Below are 26433 nucleotides of genomic sequence, written 5' to 3'. Positions count from 1 at the left end.
GTTCTACATTTGAATCTATGATAGAAAAACCACGATTGTTTTTAAATGTGTCCTTGTTTAAGGTACTTTGGCTCCTTCTAAATAGTATTAGAACTGCTTTTTTGTTCCCATTTTAGCATTCAGTTGGGTTTTCATACTGATGCAACAGGGAGAATACCTAATGAACTGAGAATTTAACTAATAGGCCTCCTGCATGATCTTTTTTTTCTCAGTTTTTTTTCTCTTTTATGTATAAAATATGAGTGAACTAATTAAAATTATAGCAAAGTATAGCATTAATCTGTGAAGTTTTTAGATTTTCTTGTTTTTCTTTCTTTCTTTGTTTCTTTGTTTCTTTCTTTGTTTCTTTGTTTCTTTGTTTCTTTTTAGGGCAATGAGGATTAAGTGACTTGCCCAGGGTCACACAGCTAGTAAGTGTCAAGTGTCTGAGGCCACAATTGAATTCAGGTCCTCCTGAATCCAGGGCCAGTGTTTTATTCACTGCACCACCTAGCTGCCCTCCTTGTTTTCCTTAGACAGTGCTCATTGGTGTCAAAATTAAATTAGATGTGAATCAATCAGATGAACATTTTAAAGCACCTACTGGGTGCTAGCCATTGTGCCAAATGCTGGAAATACAAATACCCCTAATCCCCAGTCCACACTCAGAGGGACTTTAAGTTCTATTGAAGGAAACAATGTGTACATATGCAAGTAGATATAGCATAATTATATGCCAAATAATTATAAGGAATTTAGGGATAGAGGGTTAGTAGTAGTTGGTAGGGATTGAGAAAGGCTTAATGAGAAGGTAATGTTTGAGCTGAATTTTGAGGGAAACTAAGTATTCTTAGAGACGGGTGTGGAGGGGAGTACATTTTAGGCATGGAGCAGGCATTGCAAAGGTGTGGAGATACAGACAAGAAATAGAGTATTATATATGAAGAACTGTATGAAAGCTGTTTTGGTTCAACTATAGTATTCATGAAAAGTAGTAATGTATAAGAATTCCTAAAAGATATGTTCAGACCAGGTTGTGAAAGACTTGCAGTTCTTATTAGAGTTTACATTACATCCTAAAGGTAATAGGGAGCCACTGGAGTTTATTGAGAGAGGGAGTGGCATGATCTTATCTGTACTTTAGGAAACAATTTGGCAACTGTGTAGATGATGGATTGGAGTGGAGAGAGACTTGAGGCAGGAAGGCCAACTAGAAGGCTATTCTAATAATCTAGTCTAGGCCTGACCTACTAGGATGGTAGCTGAGTGGGCACATATATGAGATGTTGTGGAGGTACAAATAACAGGATTTGGCAACAGTTGGATATGTGAGGTATAGGGGAGTGAAGAATCAAGGATAATGATAAAGAAAATTGTTCTTGTACAGTTGTTTCAGTTGTGCCTGACTCTTCATGACCCTATTTTTTTTGGGTTATTTTTGGGCAAAAATACTGAAATGTTTTGCCATTTCCTTCTCTGGATCATTTTATAGGTGAGGAAACTGAGGAAAACAGGGCTAAATTATTTGCCCAGGATCACACTAGTAAGTGTCTGAGGTAGGATTTGAACTCAGGTCTCCCTGACTTGAGGCCCAGTGCTCTATCTACTGCACCACTAATACTTCCCCCTCCCCCATATCTAACATTTTATATAGTACTTACTATTTACCTGATACTATGCTAAACTCTTTACAATTATTATCTCATTTGGTCCTCACAATACCCTTAGAGGTAGGTATTATCATTATCCTCATTTTACAAATGAGCAAACTGAGGCAAACAAAGGTTAAGTGACTTGCCCAGAGTCAGACAGCTAGTAAGTGTCTGAAGTCAAATTTGAACTCAGATCTTCCTGACTCCAGGCCCAGTGCTCTATCCATTATACCACCTAGCTACTTACCAGGATGACAATGAGGCAACAAACCTGGATGATTATAGGTGCCCTAGAACTAGGGAGGTTTGGAAGAAGCATAGTTTGGGAGAAAATATAATGTCTTTGGAAACATTGAATTTTAGATGCCTTTGGGCAATCCAGTTTGAAATACCCAATAAGCAGTTGGGACTGGAGGTCAGATGAGAAGACAAAGCTAGATCTATAGATCTGGGAGTCATCTGAATAGAGATGATAATTCCATGGTAATTAATTAGATGAGGTCTTTGAGTGACAGAATGTTAGAGAGGTGAGAAAGAAGGCCCAGGCCAGAGTCTTGGAGTATATCCATCATTACAGGTATGGATTATGGATTCAGATATGGCAAGAGTCTGAGGGAGTGGTCATAGAGAAAAAAAATCCTAAATCAACTAGTGTTTTCCTAGTGGTTCAAGGGGTATAATTTATACCTTTCTAATTGTCAATTGCCTTTATTTACCCAGCAACCCTTCTTCATTGAACTGGATGCCTCCTTCAATACCAATCCACCCTAGCTTTGGGGCAAGAATTTACAAGTGTCATTCTTTATCAAATTTTGTGCTAGATGATAGAGGAAGAGTGCTTGACTAACCATAGCCTGGTTTCTATTATCTTTTAGATACTAGAAACTGTGTTTCAGTTTGTTTTCCATTTAGTTTATTTTCTACAAATTTTGAAATCTATATAGCACCTTTCTTTGTGGAAACTTGGAATCCCGAGCATTCATTTTTGTCTTATTGTCTTGTAGGCACAAGAAATAAAGGTCTTTATAGCAGGAGTTCTTAATCTGGGGTCTGTGAAATTATTAAAAAAATATTTTGATAACTGTATTTCAATAGAATTGTTTTCTTTTATAATCCTATGTGTTTTAGTTTATGCATTGAAAACTATTATTCTGAGGAGTCCATAGGCTTCCCCAGATAGCCAAAGGAGTGGGTTCATAACAAAAATAGTTAAGACCCTCCACGTTATAGTAATGACCTATGTTTTTTTATGGAATTTCTGTGTGTGCATGTGTGTGTGTGTGTGTGTGTGTGTGTGTGAGACAGAGAGAGAGAGAGAGAGAGAACTAACTAAACTGTAAGGAAACTTATTCATGGCCAAGTGTTGACTAGAAATAGGACAAGATTGGATGGGCAGAAATGAAATTGAGTTAAATTTGATACATTAGAAAGAAAGAAGGGAAATATAATATTTTGTTTACTCTGTAGTTTTTTGCTTGCAGATTCTAGTTATATATTTTATTTCCATTCTTTTTCTGTGTGAGAATCCTTTTTTATTAGTAGATTTTTAAACCTCAATTCATCATTGTTTTAATTTCATTGTTACTTTTTTAGGTTGATTGTATATCCTCCACCACCTACAAAAGGAGGATTAGGAGTTACTAATGAAGACTTAGAGTGCTTAGAAGATGGAGAATTTCTTAATGATGTAATCATTGATTTCTATCTTAAGTAAGTAAAATAACAAATATACCTTTCTTTGGTTAATATAACCTGCCTACCTTTGTAGTCAAGTTAGGGGAAAAAAGGTATTAAGTATTTTAAGTAACCATACTCTCAGAACATGTTAGCAGAAACTTGCTAAATTTTAACTTTGTCAACTTTTTCCTAGTCTTTTCTAGTCTTTATGTGAATAAATTCATCACATTAAGTACATATCCACTAATACCAAAAATTGAAAACTATCACATAAATGTACCGTGTTTTGTCCAAACAGCGGTACCATTATTAACTTGTTCTACTGAGACCTCATATTCTAAGTGGCCATCATGATGCTGTGAAATTCATTTTTTTTCTGGCTTACCAAAATTTTTCTAAGTTGACAGCTTAGCTTCATTTCTTCATTTCTGATAGACAGTACAATCCAGTTTAGCTTATAGTTTTGTATGGAAGGAATTGTGAAAAAAATGTAAATCTAAGGAGATATAGAACAAATATATTGAAAGAGTTACATTTTAATTTAATAAAATTAAATGACTTGCCCAGGGTCACACAGCTAGTAAGTGTCAAGTCTGATGTCGAATTTGAACTCAGGTCCTCCTGAATCCAGGGCGGGTGCTTTATCCACTGCACCACCTAGCTGCCCCCCTGATCATCTCTTTTTAAAAAGTTTGAATATTGTATCTTTTAGCAGAATTAGTTTTTTGATCTAAATTTAGTAACTTTCAATGAAAACATTCAAGTCATAAATGGAAAAAAAGCCAATTATACATAACCTCCAAATTTCATTACTTGAAATTTATTTTTGTTTATATTAGCTTTTATAAATTAATAACTTTTACAAATGACTAATACAAATAAATAACAAAATCTATTTGCTCCCATCTCATCATTTGAACTCTTTTTCTTCTATATATTCCTTTTTTTTTTAAAGTGAGGTAATTGGGGTTAAGTGACTTGCCCAGGGTCACACAGATAGTAAGTGTTAAGTGTCTGAGGCCGGATTTGAACTCAGGTACTCTTGACTCCAGGGCTGGTGTTCTATCCACTGTGCCACCTAGCTGCCCCTATATATTCCTTTTGGTATTTATTGCTATCACTATTTCTTTTATTACTACATATTTGTAATCATTGTGTATTTGTTCTGATTTCTTATTTCTGATTATGCTTTTTCTTTTCATAAACCTCATGTTTTTCATATTTCTATTTTTATGTAATAATATTCCATTGTGTTCATAAGTTACAGTTTATAAATTATCCCTTAGTAATATATATTGGATATATTGGCCATTTCAACTGTTTTTGTTATTATGACTCATGTAGCTTTAAATATTTTTTGTATTGAAAGGTACTTTTTTTCCCTTGTAAAAACCTCTTTTGGGCATATTCCCAATACTGGGATCAATGTGGGCTCGGTTTTGTAACTTTTTGTTTAACTACATTGTTTCCCAAAGGAATTAAATCAGTTTTTAGCTTCATCAGCAGTACCTATTTCTTCAGAGCCTCCATACTCACTGATTTTTCCCCTCTTTCTATCTGTGCCAACATAATGGATGAAAAATGGCATTTAAGGGTTGCTTTAATTTGTATTTTTGTGATCATTAAAGAATTTGAACAGTATTTTTGGTGACTTTAAAAAATTTCTGTCATAAACTGCTTATTTCATAAACTTTATGACAATTCCTTTGAATGCCAGTTTCTTTTGTGCTAAATCCTTTTGCCCTCAAATTTACGTAATAAATATTAAGAGTGAACAGTTTTCTCAACCTGTTTTTTAAAAATTCCAAATGCATTGCTTATGTTGTACAAAAAAAATACCAAACAACTCTTGGGGCAGCTAGATGGCACAGTGCATAAAGCACTGGCCCTGGATTTAGGAGGACCTGAGTTCAAATATGGCCTCAGATACCTGACACTTGCTAGCTGTGTGACCCTGGGCAAGTTACTTAACTCTCATTGCCCTGCCCAAAAAACAAAAAACACAAAAACACAAAAAACCCACCTTTTTATTCTTCTGTAATTTGTTTTCACAATCACAATAAATACATTACTGCATTTCTGCTTATTTTTTTTATCTTTTAAATAAATAGATCAATGATCTAATGGAGACTACATCACATCTCTATATATGGAGATATAGAGCTAATTCTAATTTTCACTTTAACTAAGATGAGGTTTATCTGTGATTTTTCTTCTCACACTAAGGCTGTAACTTAGAAGTTACTCTTTGAATTCATTGTATTATTATCAGAGATTTCACCTGTGCATCTGAAATTGAAAAAATATATTGGATTACTTATTAAGCTCTAGTTTCATCTGTTTCTCCATGCTCCTTGTCACTTGTGCTCTTGTCTTCTTTTATCCTAAAGGAATGATCATTCTTAAATACCTCAATACTCCAAGGACCTGTTTTTGTTAGTATGGGAACTCTTCCTTTAAAACATAGATTTTGCAGGATTAAAATATATATATATATATATATATTACCCTCCTTTCAGAGAGCTATCTCTGGAAGAAAAGAAAATGTCATCAAAACCCATCAATATGTTGAAAAAATCTGATATTCCTGAGTTCTGCAAAGGAGTTAGGGGAGGTATATTCTGATCTCTCTTCTTTGCAGCTAAGCTTGTACTTCATAATTATACAACATTCATTTTTGAATGTTTCATAGTGGTTTTTCTTTCCATTTACATTATTATAATAATTGTGTATATTCTTTTCCCCACTTTATTTTTCTTAGCATTAGTTTGTATAAATTTTTCCATGTTCCTTTGCATTCATCATATCCATCATTTCTTATAGCAGAAATCTCCCTTTTGACACAGATTATAGCCCCTCTGTAGCTCAGGAAATCACTTTGGAGAGTTGCTTTGGTCAAAACATCAATCCCTGTGTCTAACCTGATGAACACTCCCTCTGAATTTAGCTAGGCTGGTCTTCAAACACATGATATGGTGTCTGTACTCTGCTGAAATAGCTTTTCAGACCCAAGAATTCCTCTGTGCAACAAAAAAACAGCAGAGCAATATTTTAGTGAAGGTGATGGTTATAATTTTATTAAATACATTAAGCAATAAATGGGAATGCACTGTTACTATTTAGCAAATAGAGACAGTGATGTAAGAGAAGGAGTTAGTCTAGGAGTCAAGAGAGACCTGAGCTATGGCTCACCTCTGACACTAGCTTTGTGATCATTAAATGCTTATTTCATAGCATTGTTGTGAAGATCAAATGAGATTATGCAAATAAAGCTTTTTATAAGCCTAAAAGCATTTTATAACTTGGCTCATACAGTTGTAAAGGTCAGATGAAGTAATGAATATAAAACATTTTGCAAGTATTGTTTCTTTTAATTAAAGTCCCAATCTGAGCCTTCATTTTGGTGTAGTGGGAACCTTGGGTTCTTGAAGGATATGCCCTCAGAATGTATGCTGGGACATGTGCTACCAAGCTGGAGAGACTTTTGGTGCTTATGAGATGTTAGGCTCTATTATCTGTCAGCTAAGGACCAGAGAAACTCATCATCACCAAGTTAGCTTAAGGTGATGTTCTTCAAGACTATCTACTAAATCTTTTTTGTTTGTTTGTTTGTTTTTTTTTGGTAAGGCATTTGGGGTTAAGTGACTTGCCCAGGGTCACACAGCTAGTAAGTGTCACGTGTCTGAGGTCGGATTTGAACTCAGGTCCTCCTGAATCCAGGGCCGGTGCTCTATCCACTGCACCACCTAGCTGCCCTTATCTACTAAATCTTAAAGATAGCCTTGAAGTATTAAAATACTGAAATATGGTAATTAAAACAGGATATTGGGGCAGCTAGGTGGTGCAATGGATAAAGCACTGGCCCTGGATTCAGAAGGACCTGAGTTCAAATCAGGCCTCAGACACTTGACACTTTCTAGCTGTGTAGCCCTGGGCATGTCACTTAACCCTCATTGCCCCCCCCCCAAAAAAAAGAGTAGACTTTTAGGGGCAGCTAGGTGGCACAGTGGATAGAGCACCAGCCCTGGATTCAGGAGGACCTGAGTTCAAATCCAGCCTTGGACACTTAACAATTACTAGCTGTGTGACCCTAGGCAAGTCACTTAACCCCAATTGCCTCACCAAACAAACAAACAAACAAACAAAAAACCAAACCAACCAGGATATTTCCATCTTTTTGCAGAAGGAAAACAGAGAGAAATACATGTAGATATGATAATTATAGCTGATAAGCCAGTCTATAGTAAAAAACAAAACTAATACTTGCTTAGGAAGTAAATGCCAAAATTACCTTGATGAAATATAAAAGAGCATTGTAGAGAAACTTGTCTTTTATCTTTTCAATGCAAACAACTTCCTAGCTTAATGATCAGTAAATATACTTTCAGACAGTTCTATGTTATCCTTTCTGCCTAATCTTTTTTTTTTTTTTTTTTTTTTTTTGGGGGCAATGAGGGTTAAGTTACTTGCCTAGGTTCACACAGCTAGTAAGTGTAAGTGTCTGAGGTCAGATTTGAACTCAGGTACTCCTGAATCCAGGGCCTGTGCTTTATCCACTGTACCACCTAGCTGCCCCTGCCTTATCTTTTTAGTAGGAGTAGCCCTGTTTTAACTTGTGCCCATTGACACTATTATCCTGGATATAATCAGTTGCTATAGAATTTAACCATGGAAACCATGCCATTCTTAGATTTTAGGGAGAAAAACAGTTCAAAGTTATCTTTTAAATAAAATCTTTTATGGTAAGATTAAAAAAAGAAGAAATTCTGTTTCATCTTCAGTTTAATTTTGAATTTACTGTCCTGTTTGGATTATTCATTGTGGATTTAATTTATTTCATGGCTTAAATATACCTATTTAACTTAATTTTTTGTTTGTTGATGGTTTCTTTTTTTAAAAAAGAAAATGTTTTATTTTTTATTCTTTACAGCTAATAAATGCTCTAAATTTGCTGGTTTTTAAGAGCTTAAAATAGGACTGTATGTTACTAGATGGTTAAAATAAAAAGAAAAATGTTTAGCTTTGTGGACTGAAAAGAATGTTTTGGTGTAGAGATTAGCTTAAAATCCAGTTTAATTAGAATTCCATAATTTCTTCAAGACTTCCTTGAATGATTCTGGTTTTCCTAGCTCTATTTGGAAAGAATAGATGATATTAAGCTATACATTATGAAACTGATCTTGTTGGAAGTATGATGCGACTAATGTCTACATTAAATAAATAAGAATCAAACTATTATTTAAAATTTAAAAATGATTGGTTTAATTTATTCTCCTCTAAAGGTTAGATTTCTCAGTATATATTATAAAATGTTTTGTGGGAGACTGAGTTAAGGGCAAAACTTTCAAGTCATAAATGATTTCTTTTTGTGTTGCTCTACTTTCATAGATATCTTATATTGGAGAAAGCATCAGATGATCTTGTTGAACGAAGCCACATTTTTAGCAGCTTCTTTTACAAATGCCTGACTAGAAAAGAAAATAATTCAATAGAAGAAAATCCAAACCTTTCGTAAGTTGATTTTCTGAGGTATTATATTTTGTTTTCCTATTTCTTAGGGATTTCCTTTTGTACCCTGAGTTAACATTGCCTTCATATTGTAATGGTGGGAAATGGGGTACAGGTTGGGGTAGGGGTTCTTAGGAATTCCTCTTTAAAGAATTACACCCTCTTGCACACAAAACGTAGTTAGAATAAGGTGGTAGTTTATTTAGGAGCAAGAGAAGGGAAGGGTGGGGGTAGGGAAATCATGAAAGAAATCCTTGGACTTTTCATGGGGAGATTTGGCATAAAGCACATGGCTCAGAGGTACCAAATCTCCTCGAACAGGAGACTGGATTATAGAGGCCTGATGGGGGTTCACCATCTGCCCGTGAAAAGTTCCTCTAGTGAGAGAGGACCATCCTCCACTGGTGGTAGCTGGGGGAATTGGGTGAGGGGTGGCTATGGATAACTCTTCAGAACGCAAAGGCTGCAGCCACACCCAAATTTATCTCCCCAGGGTAAGGGAGACCCGAATGAAGGGTAGGATTCCGAAGCTAGCTCAGTCCGATTTGGTTCAGTTTATCTCTCTAGGCGTTATCAGTCCTTTGGTTTAGTTTCTCAAGGAGAAGGTTCCTTGATGTGCCCCCAGAGAACTTCTGGGGTGCTCTGCACCCCATGACAATATGAATCAATATTTTAATATATATATTTAATAAAGATATTTGTTTTATTTGATAACATTGGCTTTATGCCACAAGGACACAAGCTCCACCAACACCCTTAATCTTTTCTTCTGCTCTTTTGCTGAAGAATTTTGCCTTCATGATGACTGGCTGCTTGGGGAGTTTCCCTTTTCCTAGGACTTTGTAGTACCCCGAAAGCACAACATCAATGATAAGGGCAAGCCCTTCCTTGCTTTTGGCAGCATTAATCTTGGTCTGCTCACTGCCTAGTGTCCACAGCTTATCAAGATTGACGGTTGGGCAGTAGCTTTGGTTCTTCTTCAAGTGGGAATGCCTCATACCCACTTTCCCAAAGTAACCTGGATGACATTTGTTGAAGTTGATGCGGTGATAGTGCAACCCTCCTGCATTTCCGAGACCTCTGGGGTGCTTCCGGTGTTTGCTGATAGGCCTGTGGCCGTGGCTGACGTGCCCATGGAACTTCCCCGTCTTTCTTAGTCGGGCAGGCATGTTGCACACGCTGCAAAAGAGAAAAGATTTTAAAAGATCAACAATGAACATAAATATATCTAAATTTGTTTAGAAACTCATTAAATTTAAATTATTTTAAATTCATAAAGTATCATTTTTCAATCACTCCCTTCAAGTCTTCATTACAATTCTTTTTCTATTCATTCTTATTCACTTTTACCCCATTTATGTGGTCATAGTATGTTATATATTTTTCTGGTTCTGTTTTTTTTCTTTGCATTATTCCATGTAGCTTTAAAAAGTTATTTTAAAAACCTGAAAGTTATAGATATTACATATATAGATTTTATACCTGTTAGTCATAAGTACATTATAATATTGCATTAAAGTACAATAATTTATTGATTCCTTCCCCTCCTGTTGGAAATCAAGTTTTAATATGATAGATACTACTATGAAAGTCTTTTTCAGCTATATATTTTTTCCTATTAATATTTCCAGAACATACTGTGTCAATGGAATTATTAGGACAAAGCGAATAATTATTTCTGCAATTTTATCATGTACTATCAGATTGCTAACCAAACAAAAATCCTATAAGTTTGTAATTCCACCAGTAATGGATGATTGTATCTGTTCTTCCATAATCTCACCATCACTGAACTTCTTGGCTTTTAATTATATGTGTGCATTTGATGGGTATGAATTAGTACTTCAAAGTTGTTTCAATTTGTTTTATTAGTGAGTTTGAACATTTTTCTTTTAAAATTTCTTTTATTTTTCAACTAATAAATAATTAATTATAAGAAAATGAGGAAAATAAAACTCTTGTAACACATATTCATAGTCAAGCAAAACAAATTTCCACATTGTCCATGACCAAACACATATACCATGTTCTAAGATAAGTCTTAAGTACAGTTATGTATGAAATCTTAAGTACAATTCTGTACTCAGACTTTTGGGACATCTTATATTTCATTCTACATCTTGAATCCATCACCTTCTTGTTTCCAGTTCTTTGCCACTATAAAAAAGAGCTGCAATAGTCACCTGGATAATTAAAATTAGTGATAAGTTTAAATATAGTGAGACTGTCTGAAACTACATATTGCAACAGTTTAATTTTTATGAAACATTGTTTTCATCATACCACTTTACTTGTGAAAATATAGTAGTGTTCTTAGAATGAATTTTGTGAGATAGATATTGAACACTTCCCCAAACTATAGGCACAGTAGTTAACGACCCTGAACACACACAATGTTACCAGAATTTTTTACATGATGTGTTTAAAATCCTACTCTGGAATATAAGGATTAGAACTGCCAATGTTACTGTTAGTGTGAGTCTTCCAGGAGAAGTTACATTTTCTCCTCAAAATTGGGATTAGAGATAGGTAAATAAATGATGTAAGGATAATATAAAAGTACATTTAGCACTTTCGACTTTTAATACTGCTGCTAAATTTTTGTGTATATAAAATTGATTTTTTATATTGATGTAATATTTTATGTGTCTTATATTGAGGTTGTTTTCAATTTAGGTACATACCTAAATAGATTTTTCACCTCTGAAAACTAAGTAAGACAAACTAGATTCTGCCCTATTACATTTTTTTTTAAGAGAAAAATTTCCAAGGGAATCTGATAGTATTTTAGGGACTGCAACTCGATTTACTAAGTCTTTTCATATAGATATTGTATTAAGTTCTATTTTCTTACTAATATACATAAATTTAATTTAAATTACATATGAATGTTGAGTTTTATTTCTTTACTAACATGGAGCCAAGTTTCCTAGTATGGGAACCAAATTTCACCAACCAGTTAATCAACAGCCATTACTGAGCATCTACTCTTTACCTAGCATTTTTAACGATACAAAAGAAAGCATAAAATATACTTCCTGTCCTTGAAAAACTTAGAATTTTATTGGAAAGTCAAGGCAAACATTATGAAATAATTAGAAAACAAAACAAGCTATTATGTAATATGGTTTCAAATTTTGTGATTTAGGAGTTCAGAGAAGGAAACACTATTCACTTTGGGCTGGAATAGTCATTGAGGACTAAATAAATACTGAATAAATTACCTGGACTGGAGCCTCTCTACTATAATACTGTCCTCATGATCTATTTGTCCCTTTAGAGATCCCTTTATAATATTAGAAAATTACAGCAAGTAACTTCTTTGGATAGTCTCCTTACACTAATAACAATTGCTTGTCAATGGATAATGTTTTATTAAGCTTTCAGTTTTTATACTGCTTTACAAAATTAGCCCTTTAAAGTTTTGGGTCCTTTTGTGTTTTGTGTATTGAAATTCATTAAACTAAATAGAAAGCATTGCCTTATTATTTTTACTAATATGTCAAATGATTATTGGCAAGCAATAAAGAAAAATTCCTGTGGAAACACTTGCATTTCATATCTGTTATACTTTTAGTTGATTTGAGATCCAGTAAACAAAAGCACAACAACTTTTTTGGTACCTATTAAATGAAACAAAAATTGAAGCCAGTCTCTCTGGAAGACTGGAACTTTTTGACAGTTCTCTTCTAGTCATCTTTAGTATCATTTAGCTAGTCCCTATCATTAGTCATAGTATACTTACCAAAAACTTCTTTAATTGTGTCAGTTGATCTTTGTCTTCACAAGAAGAAACTGTCATTACTTTGTCTGTAGTTGTTATTATGCTTCGATGTCCTGAATCTCAAAGTATGTACTGTTATTTCTTACATATGGAGGTGATGCTATTGACCTACCATTAATATGGCAGGTTTTCTAAGAGAGATGATGAATTTGCACTGATCCATCCATACTCTCTGGTCTACTACTTATGACCAAAAACATATGTTTAGATCTTAAAACTTAGTCTTTTGATAAATCTCAAGTTTTAATTGACTTTAAAATTTCACAGTTTTTACCTCATTCCAGTGGGCATGCATCCTCTTTATTGTCCCCTGAGACACCTTATAAGATCCTATCATTTGACAGATGACATTTTCTATTTTTCTTCATTCCACTTCTTTACTTCTAGTAACCATGTATTTTAACTGATCATATATTTTAACTGTTAACTCTAGCAGTCTTTCACAAATCCCACTGTAATAGTTTACAAAAAGATTTACATTTTCTTTCCAATGAGGTATTTTACATTTTCTTCTATTTTTTCAATCTTTTGATTCTGCTTGACAGATTCTTGGTGTCTTATGGAGTCATTATCTTCCATCTGTCCAATTCTATTTTTTTTTTTTTTTGGTGAGGCAGTTGGGGTTAAGTGACTTGCCCAGGGTCACACAGCTAGTAAGTGTCAAGGGTCTGAGGCTGGATTTGAACTCAGGTCTTCCTGAGTCAAGGGCCGGTGCTCTATCCACTGCGCCACCTAGCTGCCTCCCAATTCTAATTTTTAAGACATTATTTTCCTTAGTAAGGTTTTGTACCTCCTTTTACATTTGGCCCCCCCGGTCCCCCCCCAAATTTGGCCAATTGTATTTTTTTTTTTGACAGGGCAATGACTTGCCCAGGGTCACACAGCTAGTAAGTGACAAGTGTCTGAGGCCGGATTTGAACTCAGGTACTCCTGAATCCAGGGCCAGTGCTTTATCCACTGCACCACCTAGCCGCCCCCGCCAATTGTGTTTTTTAAGGAATTGTTTTCTTCAGTCAATTTTTGTGCTTCCTTTTCCAAGCTGTTGACTCTTTTTTCATAATTATCTTGTGTAACTCTCATTTCTCTCATTTCTTTTCCCATTTTTTCTTCTACCTCTCTCATTTGATTTTTAAAAGCCTTTTTAAAATTTTTAAACTCTTCCAAGAAGGCTTTTTGGTCTTGAGACCAATTCATCTTCTCTCTTGATGCTTCACATATAGGCATTTTGACAGTATTGTTCTCATCTGAGTTTGTGTTTTGGTCTTCCCTGTTGGTCATAGCTGTCAATGGTAAGGGTTCTTTTCTGTTTCTTACTCATATTGTAGCACATTTTTTGACTTCTAAAGTTGAGGTCTTCTCCTGGGGCACAGGGGCCACTGTTGCAAGCTTCTTGTGCTGGGGGACAGGGGCCAGGTTACTCGCTTTCTGCTCTGAAGCCTCTGTGACTTTTTGATTCCTCATTGCTCTAGGCTTGCTCACTGTGCTAGGATGGCTTGGCCTAGTCACCTGTCCTGTGGGTGGTTCTCTAGCTGGCAATTTGCCCTCTCAGTCAGTTCTGGTGGATGTCTCACCTGAACTGCTGTGCCAACAGCCTTCTGAGCCAGTACCAAGGCGTTGACCAAGAGCCTCCTGCTGACTTGCCCAGACCAGCTCCACACTGTGCTGCACTGAGCTGCGCTCCCGTTTTGCCCAAGTGAGAGAGACCTTTCCTGAAATCTTCTAAATTATCTCAAGTTGGAAGATTGTGTCTCTCTGTCTTTTTGTAGGCTCTGTAGTTTCAGAATCCATTTAGAGGCTTGATTTAATGTTGTTTTTGAGGGAAACTCAGGAGAGCTCAGGCAACTTCCTGGCTTCTCTCCACCATCTTGGCTCTGCCCCCAAAGAAAAAAAACCCAAGGGTTTTCATTTTCACTACTAGTACTCTTCCTCCTTCCTCTTCCTACCTCTAATTACCAATACAATGTTTTAGAAATCCTCACTCATTTTAATAATAATTTATATTATTTTTTAAATACAGTTATAGCAAATAGAGAAATACAAGCACAATAGTATTTGTTTTTCCTCAAGTACCTTTATTCTTTTAAAAAATCAGTTTTGTTTTATTTTCAGTTTTCATATTCTCTCTCCCACCCCATACCCCCTGAGAAGGCCAAAAAAAAAAGCCAAAACTCATTAAAAATGTATAAATATACAAAATGAATTCCTGTATTAGCTATTTTTCCAAGAAAAAAGTATAAAAAAAAAGAAATAGAAGGAAATGTAATTTAATCTGTATTCTGAGTCTATCAGTTTTCTATCTGGAGGTGGATAGTATATTTCATCATGAATTCTCTCTTTCTCTCTCTCTCTCTTTTTTGCAGGGCAATTAAGGTTAAGTGATTTGCCCAAGGTCACACAGTTAGTCAAGTGCCTGAGGTCAGATTTGAACTTAGGTCCTCCTGAATGGAGGCTGGTGCTCTATCCACTGTACCACCTAGCTGCCCCCTTATCATGAATTCTTTGGTTGGCTGTTGTGTTGATCAAAGTTACTAAGTCTTTCAAAGTTGATTATCTTTACAACATTGCTATTATCGTAAACTGGGGGGACAGTAGAACCCACATTCAGAATTTTAAATTACACAGCTCTCAGCAGTTGATTTACAATGAACTCACATCTTTGAGATGTCTTTATCTACTGAGCAATCTTTTGTTTTAGCAAGTTTGTGTTTGGGGGGGTGTATGCAATAAGAAGTGACCAAATCTCACATTCACAATGCCATTTAATCTACTGCCATTATGCAGTTATAATGCCTGCTTTGACAATCAGGTTGTGTTAGTTATTTGTTTTAGTGATAGAAATTATGAATTATGTTTAGTATGATAGCCTAAAGTTGCTGTACTTTGCTTATTAGAATTAAAAAAACTAAAAAGAAATAAGTAACCCAAGAAATCTTGCTAAAAAAGTGGCCTTATAGAAGACAATATACTGGGATTAAAAAACCCAGTAAGCCAGAAGGTAATAAAATAGAATATTATCGTGGAGTATAAACATCTTTGAGAGAAGATCTATGCTTACTAGATTGAGCACATGAATCTAGTTCCTTCTTTTCTTCATTCACTCATTTGCCATTATGATGTGCCAAGCTGTTTTCAGATTAAAAGATAGTAACCTGGAGGTCTTTCTTTCAAAACTTTAAGGGAAAATTCCTGCCACATTGTAAGAAGTTAAATACTTTTTGATTGATTGTGGAACCAAAATGTGTGTTGTTTTTTTTCATGTTCACAGAATGGCACAGAGAAGACATAAAAGAGTACGTACATGGACTCGTCATATAAACATCTTTAATAAAGATTACATCTTTGTACCTGTAAATGAGGCGTAAGTTTGACTTTTATTTTAAAATAAGAATGGAGGGAGTTTTTAGAAGATATTGCTTTTTTAGATGTAGATGCACTAAAAAGCACTTTCTAAATTTTAAGCTTTATTTTCAATATATCCTCACAAAAGCAACTCATTAATTTTTGCTTTGCATATACTACATTGTAAATCACCAGAATTCTGTTGTACTAGAACTCAGTGTGATGTTGAATGAATTGAACATTTTAAAATAACTTTTGGGGAAAGAGTTTGACTTCTTTGAACCTGCTTGCTCAAAGGGAGAAGGGAATGTTGCCCTGACTCTCAATATACGTTAAGTGTTCTCAAGGGTCTCTCCTCAGTTTTATAACATACACTTATAAAGTAGTCACAGCATAACTTCTGCAAACCCTCTCCTAGCAAGGGCTCCTAAAGAAGTGGAAGTGACAAAGGTTGCACTGCCTTGGTGTAAAGAGCAGAGGGGCTTTAGAGAACAGAGCCATCATGTCCAACTGGGTATCAGAGAAGAGTTCTTGAAAGAGTTTGGATGTAACCTGATTATGAAATAATGGGGAAGATTTTGACAGGTGGAAATGGGGAAAGGGCATTGCAGGTAGAGGAAGCCTCTATTGCAGAGGTGTCTATGTACACAGATAAAAGCTCCTGGTTTATCTGTCCTTTAAGGAAGTTGTGGGATAGGAATAATAGAATTACAGTGGTCTGGTAGTTGTTCAGACCAACTTCTTTGTCTTAGAGAAGGTGAGTGCTGCCTTTGCTCCCACAGATTATAATTGTAAGCCAGGAAATGAATTTAGGTCTTCTGATTCCTAATGCAGTACTTTCTTCTGCACTGTGGATTGAGACCATGTTAGAGATGATATGAAATGGTCAGACTGAGCCCTTTAGAAGTAAGTTAGTATTCAGAAAGGGAACAATTGGAAGTTTTTGAGAAGGGACATGATTTGATTTGATTAGTTTTGATTAAGAAAGATGAATGTGGCAGATGAATAGGATACAAGGGCGATACAGTGGAAAGAAAATGACATTTGGAGCCAGAAGACTAAAGGTCTGTTCCCAACTCTCCCACTCATCATCTGTGTGACTGAATTCCCCATTTTTAAAATGAGGGGGTTGGATTAGATGATATCCACGATCTCCTCCAACTCCTAAGTGAATGCTGTGATTCTTTGACTGGAAGCTGATAGACCAATAAGTACCCTCCCTTCCAAATGGGGGAGTTATTACAGTCATCTAGATGGGAAGTACTTTGGAAATTCCAGTGGAAATTGAAAGAAAGAATTGATGTGATACGTTTCAAATTTATAGGACTTGGTAACATTGTATATGAAAGGGAAAGGAGAGGGAGAAATGGAAGAGACTAAGATTTTGAGCCTAGGTAGCTAAGAAAATGATGGTTCTGTCAACAGACATAGCTAATTCAGGAGAAAGAATTAGTATGAAGGGAAGATGATGAGGGCAAAAAAAGAAATCTTAAGAAATGATAATATGGGGCAGCTAGGTGGCACAGTGGATAAAACACCGGTCCTGGATTCAGGAGGACCTGAGTTCAAATCCAATCTCAGACACTTGGCACTAGCTGTGTGACCCCGGGCAAGTCACTTAACCCTCATTGCCCCGCAAAAAATAAAAAAATAAAAAAAATGATAATATGGTTCCCATTTTTATAGGGTATTAAGATTACAAAGTACTTCCCCAAAATCATTATTGTGCTTCTATTTACTGCTTCTTCCAGGATCTCCCACTTTCACTTAGTGATCTCTCTCCATTTGAATTTCACTCCATCCTTTCCTATCATCCTGTCTGGATCTTGGTGGCAGCTTATCTGGTCATCCTTCTTCTTGAAGAAGTTCAGAACCTGAGTCACTATCTTTTTCAAGCACTGCCTTTATATTTAGAGACTTAAATTTACATGTTGATTTTTCTTTTTGGAATAGACCATTGATTTCATCAGTTTTTGGGAAGCTCCTCAATGATAGACATCTTCTACCAATGCAGATTAGCACCTTCTCTGCAATTTATAGTCTCAAAAGTTACTTGCAACAAGACAGGTTAAGTCACTTGCCAAGATTACATAGCCAGTTGTCAGAAGAAGGTCTTCCTGGATCAGGTGAGACTTTAACTGAGTCCCAAAGAAACCCAGAGAAGCTAGGAGGTGGAGATGAGGAGATACAGTGTTTGAGGCATGGGAAACATCCAGCGAAAATGTTTGGAGATGGGATAAGGAGTGTCATGGGTAGAACAGCACAGAAGTTAATACTATTTTACCACAAAATATGTTGAAGGGAGTAAGGCATAAGATGCCTGGAAAGATAGGAAGGGGCCAGGTTATGAAGGGCTTTGAAGATCAAACAAAAGATTCTTTGTTTGTTCCTGGAGGTAATAGGTAATAATAATAAATTCCACTGGAATTTATTGCACAATGGAGTTGGGATGGTGGTGGTGGTAGTGTGTGATAAGGCCAGATATCTGGCCTTAGGAAGATCGATTAATAACTGAATGGAGGTTGAACTGGAGTGGGAAGAGACTTGAGGCAGAGAGATGAATCAGAAGGCTTTTACTATAACCTAAGCATGAGTTTTTGAGGGTTAGCCTCAGGCTGATGTTTGAGATGAGACACCTTGGTTATGAATCTGGGTGACTGGGAGGATAGTGGTACCCATGAGAATAATAGGGAAGTTAGAGAAGAGATTCTGGGGAAAAGGTACTAAGTTCAAATTTGGATATTTTAAGTTTAAAGTGTTTGAGATCCAGTTTGAATGTCTGGTAGGCCCTAGCGTATACCTGAGTTAAAGGTTCACCTTTTAAAATACCAGGATTCTGCCAGAAGAATGGACAGTATCTGAAATGTTACAGTTGCTGGTCATCCAAAGGGAAGTAGATACCCAATGGATATGAGTAAGTTGCATTATATTACCAATAAAATTTTGCAGAAAATGTGTAAAATATGTTATAACTGAAATGTATGACCAGAAATGGAGGTAGAATGGTATATGTATGGTGAGAGCAAGGGATATTTGATGGCCAACCTGTGACTCCATTGACACCTATACAATGTCAAGAGATCTGGAGAAAGGCCCTTTGCACACTATATTTGTCCTCTTTAAATGTTTTATGGGGGAGCATGGAGAAGAAAATCATACAGGATAAAAAGGTGTGAATGATTTACAATCTGCTGGTTTGGAGGAAGGATGCATATCAGAGATTAATTAATCACAGATCCATCAGAGTAGTAAAATATCAGATTGGATAGAGAAAGCTAGTAGAATACCACATGGCTTTGTCCGTAACTTTGCCCAACTGAGCATTTTAATCAACAACTTTGATGAAGACATAAAAAACATATTTATCATATCTATAGATGACAATTCCACAGGTGGGTAGAAGAGAATATCTAACAAATTAAATAACAGTATCAATGGTTTAATAGCCATTTCTGTAGGAAAAGACAGGTTTCAGTTGATTTTTAGCTCAAAATCAGTCATTAACATGTTGTGGCTGTTAAAAAAAAAACCCTACACCAAAACAACTCATTTAATCGCAGGCTGCATTTGTAGAAATATCATATCCAGATTAATAGTGCTGATTATCCCATTGTACTCTCTACTATTCAGATTATATCTGGATTATATTCTTTAAGTCTTCGTTTCTCATTCTCATTGTACAGCAACAGATCAGAGGTGACGGGCCTATGAGGAATTGTTTGAAGGAACTACAAATTGTATGAAGAAGAGTTTGAGTGATGGTAGAGATGGGAAGGGAAAACAGCTGTTGTTAATTATTGGAAGCACTGCCATATGGGATAGGAATAAGGCTTATTTTGGGTAGCTTCTTGATGGGGACCACAGCACTCTTCAGTACAACTGAAACTACATTAAAATTTAATTGGGGGGCGGCTAGGTGGTGCAGTGGATAAAGCACCGGCCCTGGATTCAGGAGTACCTGAGTCCAATATGGCCTCAGACACTTGACACTTACTAGCTGTGTGACCATGGCAAGTCACTTAACCCCCATTGCCCTGCAAAAAAAAAAAAGTAATTGGGAAGTATTTAACAAAATAAATAAAAAGCAAATTTCAGTTCGGTATAAGTAAGAACTTTCTCATAATCATTTTTGATTGATATTAAGATACTTATTTGTTTTTTTAAACAGGTCTCATTGGTATCTTGCAGTCATTTGTTTTCCATGGTTAGAAGGCCCTGTGTATGAAGATTTTCCACATCAGTTATCTCAACAATTCAAGTATCAACAATGCCAACATGACTTTCAGACTCTGGGTAATACACAATATTGATGGTAGTCTTTTAATGATCATGGAAATAAAATACAAAACAGTAAAATAGAGTGGCTATAGAAAGCCATTTTAAATGAAAGGTAATAGCTAAAAATAATTTTAAAATGAATAGCAAGATCCTGAGACTGTCATGCAATGAAGCCTTGTCTATTATATTACAAAAGCAAATAACATTTTAAGTGATCTTGATGTATTCAGCTCTGAAATTATAGAACTATGCATAGAAATATTTTGTGAATCCAACTCACATCCATTTTGTGCCACTCATCTCCATGCAAAGTTTATAGTTAGTAACAATTATATACAGTAAATTAGTGGTTTTCGTAGGTAATTGTCTTCTTTTCCCCCCACTCAGATTTTCTATTATGAGATCAATATACAACATAAAATATCACTTAAATATACCCAGAGAACTCATTTTTATGATTGGTATATATGTTTTGGCCAAAGGAAACAGGAAAAATAGTCTTTACTTTATAGTCAAAACATGAAAAACAAAATAGATGAAGTGGCAACATTCCCAGAATCCCACTAACAGCCTCCTGGAACTCACTGTTTTGGTGATTGTTAATAAAAGATAACTCTGACCCAATTGACCATCATTTACTGCCATCCTCTTCTATTGTGTGCCCTCAGGAACCACCGTTCTATTGTCAGCTGACTTCCTTTCATCTTATATCTCTTCTCCCATTTTTTAGTGTTGCTTAGAACTTCATTTTTTCCTAAAGACCTCTTATCCTTTACCACCTACTCTCAAGCTGCCTGCTCCTTCTCTTACCTCCTTTCTCCCACCCCCCACCCCAGCCTACTCTAGGACAAGAAAGTGGAGTCAGCATACTCCTTGGTCTGTTCTGCCATTTCTAGACTCTTCCTCTACCACCATCACTCAGAAGTTCATTTTAAAAGATTTTGTCATCTAGGCTAGGTTCTTATTGCTATCATCTACTGATTTCCAGGTCATTCTCCCTATCACTTTAATGAGTTCAGTACTTGAATTACATTCTTTCTCTTCATTTTAACCTGTGTTCTTATTCATCATTATTTCAGCATTCATACTGATGACCCTTTGAACAACATAGGCCTTTTTAAAAATCTTCTCATTTCCAATGAGACCTCTTCATCCATCAATAAGAGTTGTCCTAACTTAGACCTCATCCCAAAACTGTTTTACCTTAGGTCTAAAATGTTTGAGTCATCTTTGATCATTTTCTTTTTAGTGCCTCCTCTCCAATATTTAAACAACTGTTAATATCCTATTGATTTGACATCCAAAGCATTTTAACATTACCTCTTTTCTACCCATATAGCTACCACTTTCGATTAGGTCCTCTTTTTAGTAGCTTCCTAACTGGTGATCCTGCCTATTCTCTCTCATCTTTAATCCATCTTTCACACACTTGCCAAAATAATCTTCCTAAGGTACAAATCTGAACATGTCACTCCCCTCATTAAAAAGAAAAAACAAACCCTAACTTATGGTAGATTCCTTTTGCTGGTAAGATATATCTTATTAGCCTGGATTTAAGGTCCTCCACGGACTGGCTCCAATCTACCTTTTCTGCCTTATTTCACAGCACCCAGTTTTATCCCTTCCATTAAAACCAAAGTGGACTACTCAATTATTTCCCAGACTTGACATTCGATCTCTGTCTCTGTGCATTTACACAGGCTATCTCCCTGGCTTGGAATTACTCCTTTTTCATCTCCACTTGTTATAATCTTTCTCTTCATTTGAGGCTCAGATCAATTGGCACCTCTTCTGTTAAACCTTCCCTGATTATCCCATCTGAAAGTGTTCTTTCCACAGATTTTCCTAAAGCACTTTATTGGGGTCACTCCCTTGCCGTCTTTATGTTATGCTTATTGTATAGTATTATACATCTACATCCTGAACTGACTTTGAAATATATAGGGTTGTGTGTGTGTGTATTATATATATATATATATATACACACACATGTAAATCTGTAATATACATATGTTATATATAACACATGTACCACAGATGCCTTTTAACATTATATTTATTGCTTTGTGTGTATATATTTATATCCTGAAATACTCTAGAATACATATAAACAAACATGTTTATGTATATGTGTTTGTTTATATGTGTTATACACATAATGTACACAGATGTACATATATTTATTGTGTAGTATTTTTATATGTTGTATATATCACCATTTTGAAAGTTCAGAATACATACACACACATATGTATATACATTTAATTATACATGTACTACAATACACAGATGCCTCTTTATATTTATTATGTTTTATGTGTTTTGTGTATATGTTAGGCATAGATAGCCACGCTGAAAGGCTCATGAACAGCTTTCTTTTTTCTCTCTCTATAATACTTCTACATGTATATTATATACATACATATATATAAAACACCATGTACACAGATGCTGCTTTATAGTATACTATGTAGAATATGAATATACCTTTCTATTCCCGAAAGGCTTAAGATACAAAGTATAATATATACAAATGAATTTAGGATGTATATATGCACATAGGTACATAGATATATAGGGTTATATACAGGGGTATTGTGTGTATGTATGTATATATATACATACATACATACATACACACACATACCTATTATTATACTCATATGTATACATGCCATATCTCTATACCTCCCATCCCTCCCCCAATAGTGTATAAGTTCCTTAAGTTGTGAACTTTGCCCATTTTTTATCATTGTGTTACTAATGCTTGAAATATTTGTTACATGAAAGATCTAGTGCTGTTGTTGCTTTTTGTTCTTGAAGGACAACAGCTTAAGACCTTTCATGTAATAAATATTTCTTAGCCTTAATTTAATTGTCTTATTGTACTTTCAGCTTTTAAGAAAAGTTGTCAGAGGAATCTAATGGTTCAGGTTTTAGCCACGGAGATTTGACCATTGCTAATAAGAACCAGTCATTATCAGTTCTTTCCATTGTTTAAGCTTTTGCATAACACATAAAGTCCAATAAATCCTAGGTATTTTTCTTTTACTAAATGGATAGAGATGAAATATTAGGCATACAAATATTGGTTTTATAAATTCTTATGTTGTTTTGTTATTTCAAACTAGATAACGATCCACACATTACTTCTTCGCTCTCCTTAGATACAGAGGATCCCCAGGTAAGTGAATTCTTTTTCAGATGTGAGGGAAGAAAAACTGAGGAGTACACTATGTTGTCAACAATAGGGCATGTTGGATTGTGTCATTGAAATAGATATAATAAGGTCCTTTAGATCATATTTTTTTAGATTTTCTTTGTGGGGGGAAGGGAAAGGATAAAGGCATGCACTTCTATAGCTAATCATGTCTTCATTATATCTTTATAGTTTATTTTTCCTCCATAGGTGTATTATTTTATAGATATCCTTTTCATCTTGACTACTAAATTTTTCAAGGTCAAACTAAATTTTTAAAAAAGATATTAGCAACCATGTCTAACTTAGTATCATCCATAAACTTACTAACACATCTTGTACTCTATATTTCATCTAAGGTTGTACTTAAAGATCATTAATGTCTGCTATGGGATCAGTCCTTTATGACTATTATTACTCAGTCTGTTCTCTCAAACTCATTTTATGCAAGTGGTGGTATATGGTTTAGGTTTTATTATCTTAATTCATTGATTAGTGCCATGTAATACAGTTTGAAGCTTTTAAGGTCTTAGGTATAGCTTTTGCTTGCTTTCTTATTCTTGTTCTTATTTTTCTTCATAATAATAATATTAATAGTACATTGCTTTATAAAGCACTTTTTCTAAAAATTGAGTGCTTTGCAGCTCTGCCTGTCTGTGTATTTGTGTGTATATATGTATGTAGATATGTATATATGTGTGTGTGTATATGTACACACATATAGATATAAACTCTCCTTTAAACAAACTTCACAAAGGTAGCTGCTAAAATTTATGAATTTAAGAATTTTTCTCAAATTTGAACATCACCAGCTGCCATGGGTAAGGTGCTTTTGGTGTGATTACCATCAAGGCAGAAGGAGGAAAATCTTTTCTTCTCTTTGCTACAGAGGGAAGGGGATAGTAGTCCCTTTGTTGTAGGGGATTTGGTATGGAGAGAAACAATGTCATTGAGAGGGCACTGCCTCTTCCCTGAGTTTTCTTCCTCAGTAATAATAAAGAGATGAGAGGAATTCAGAATGCTACACTTAGACTAAGCCATGGTAAGCTTTGTCTTGGGCCATTTCTCAAAAGCAGCTGATACCCCTAACAATTTAACCAATTTTGGTCAATCCTTCAGACATATCCTGTTCATGGTGAATACAACTAGCAACTAATCTTACTCTCCCAAGAACTTTGTTATCTTGGGCCTATTTTCCTGAGACCAATACTTGAGTGTTTAACCCTGTAGGAAACTCACCAACTCAAAATGGAGAAGCAATGGAGTCAGGAACTTGGATACTCTGGAAATAATTCCCCAGGCCTGTTCATACAGAGCATTCATATAGACATTCTCACTATAAAAGATATTGAATCCCTACTTTACAGGGGGTGCCATCAGATAACTGGCATTAGGAGACTGGTGCTTGTTACTATAGTTCTAGGTTAACTTCTTCCAGTGGCATATTAGCTGATCATGGTGGGGTTTCACCTATGTTCTTCATATAGGATTAACTTTGCTTTTTGGTGGCTTCTTATGTCTGATGGGCAGATTCCACTGTCAATATGGTTTTAGCTGGGTACTCTTTACTTCTTTCTTTGGCCTACTTCTGGAATCTCTCCACTGTTGTTGGGTATAAAGAATTTGACTTATTTTTTCCCAGACTAATGTGGGGCCTAATCTATTAAGATGAAATTTAGTGAGGATAAAAGTAAATTCTTCAATTTGGGTTCAAAAATAACTTTCCAAATTTAAGATGGGGAAACATGGCTAGACAACAGTTTATCCTAAAAATATCTGAGGTTTTAACGACTGCCAAGTTCCATATGAGTCAACAGTTCTATCAGAACCAAAAAACCTAATGTGATCTTAAGCTTTGTTAGAGAGAGAGCAGAGGGGAGAGGGGGAGAGGGAGAGGTGGAGAAAAGGGAGGGAGGTACTGTAAATAGGAAATATTATGTGCAATTCTTAGCACCTTATTTTTTTTTTTGTGGATAAACATTAGGGTTAAGTGACTTGCCCAGGGTCACACAGCTAGTTAAGTGTCCATGTGTCTGAGGCTGGATTTGAACTACAGGTCCTCCTGAATCCAAGGCCAGTGGCTTTATCCACTGAGCCCCCTAGCTGCCTCCCCTTAGCACCTTATTTTAAAAGGACATTGTTAACTTGGAAAGAATCTAGAGGAAGATGACCATAATGGTGAAGGCCTCAGATACATGCCATAAAAGTATTGACTGAGGGGCAGCTAGGTGGCGCAGTGGATAGAGCACTGGCCCTGGATTCAGGAGGACCTGTGTTCAAATCAGCCTCAGACACTTAACACTTACTAGCTGTGTGACCCTGAGCAAGTCACTTACCCTAATTGCCCAGCAAAAAAAAAAAAAAAAAGTATTGACTGAAGGAACGGAGGATGTTTATATTCCAAGTTCTTCCAATTTTTAACACAGGAGGCTGCTGGATCTTGTGTTATCCTGACTGTGGCTCCATAATACTTGAATTGTTTCTTTCTGGCTGCTTGCAATATTTTTCTCCTTGACCTGGGAGCTCTGGAATTTGGTTATAATATTCCTGGAAATTTTCATTTTGGGATCTCTTTCAGGAGGTGATTGGTGAATTCTTTCATTTCTATTTTACCTTCTGCTTCTAGAATATCATGGCAATTTCCATGACTATTTCTTGGAATATGATGTCTAAGTTCTTTTTTTGATCATGACTTTCAGGTAGTCTAATAATTTTCAAATTATCTCTCCTGGATCTATTTTCTAGGTCATTGTTTTTCCAAGGAGATGTTCACATTGTATTCTATTTTTTTTTCATTTTGCTTTATTGTGTCTTGATTTCTCATAAAGTCATTAGCTTTTATTTTGGCTCAATCCTAATTTTTAAGGACTTATTTTTCCTTCAGAGAGCTTCTTTACCTAGAATGTTTATCTTGAAGAGAAAAGACTTAGTACATAATAGTTATTGTCTGATATTTGAAGGGCAGTCATATGGAAGAAGGATTAGAAATATTATGTTGGCTTCAGAGGACAATGAAG

The 26433-nt window shown here is 35.5% G+C and overlaps 2 protein-coding genes across 4 annotated transcripts in view; one reads left to right on the top strand and one right to left on the bottom strand.

The window, feature by feature from the left end:
* Positions 1 to 26433, top strand: part of SENP7 (SUMO specific peptidase 7) — a 183821-nt gene that overhangs the window by 133672 nt on the left and 23716 nt on the right. For 2 of the 3 annotated variants that reach the window (XM_043992005.1, XM_043992004.1), the window contains 5 exons: positions 3225 to 3341; positions 8697 to 8819; positions 15866 to 15958; positions 20108 to 20232; positions 23349 to 23401. In XM_043992005.1, the coding sequence (XP_043847940.1) occupies positions 3225 to 3341; positions 8697 to 8819; positions 15866 to 15958; positions 20108 to 20232; positions 23349 to 23401 (511 nt within the window). The remainder of the gene's footprint in view (positions 1 to 3224; positions 3342 to 8696; positions 8820 to 15865; positions 15959 to 20107; positions 20233 to 23348; positions 23402 to 26433) is intronic. The other variant, XM_043992006.1, reaches the window with a different exon arrangement.
* LOC122746426 (60S ribosomal protein L27a-like) lies at positions 9539 to 10003 on the bottom strand. The gene has a single exon (XM_043992009.1). It carries the CDS (start codon positions 9983 to 9985, stop codon positions 9539 to 9541), a length of 447 nt encoding a protein of 148 aa, XP_043847944.1. The 5' UTR covers positions 9986 to 10003.

Source organism: Dromiciops gliroides, chromosome 3, assembly GCF_019393635.1.
Source record: "Dromiciops gliroides isolate mDroGli1 chromosome 3, mDroGli1.pri, whole genome shotgun sequence".
Classification (NCBI taxonomy): Eukaryota; Metazoa; Chordata; class Mammalia; order Microbiotheria; family Microbiotheriidae; genus Dromiciops; species Dromiciops gliroides.
The sequence above is the reverse complement of the archived record's forward strand: the minus strand, read 5'-3'. Positions and strand labels throughout refer to the sequence as shown.

Coding starts and splice junctions, on each gene's coding strand:
- LOC122746426 (XM_043992009.1), bottom strand. CDS start 9,985: ATGCCTGCCCGACTAAGAAAGACGGGGAAGTTCCATGGGCACGTCAGC.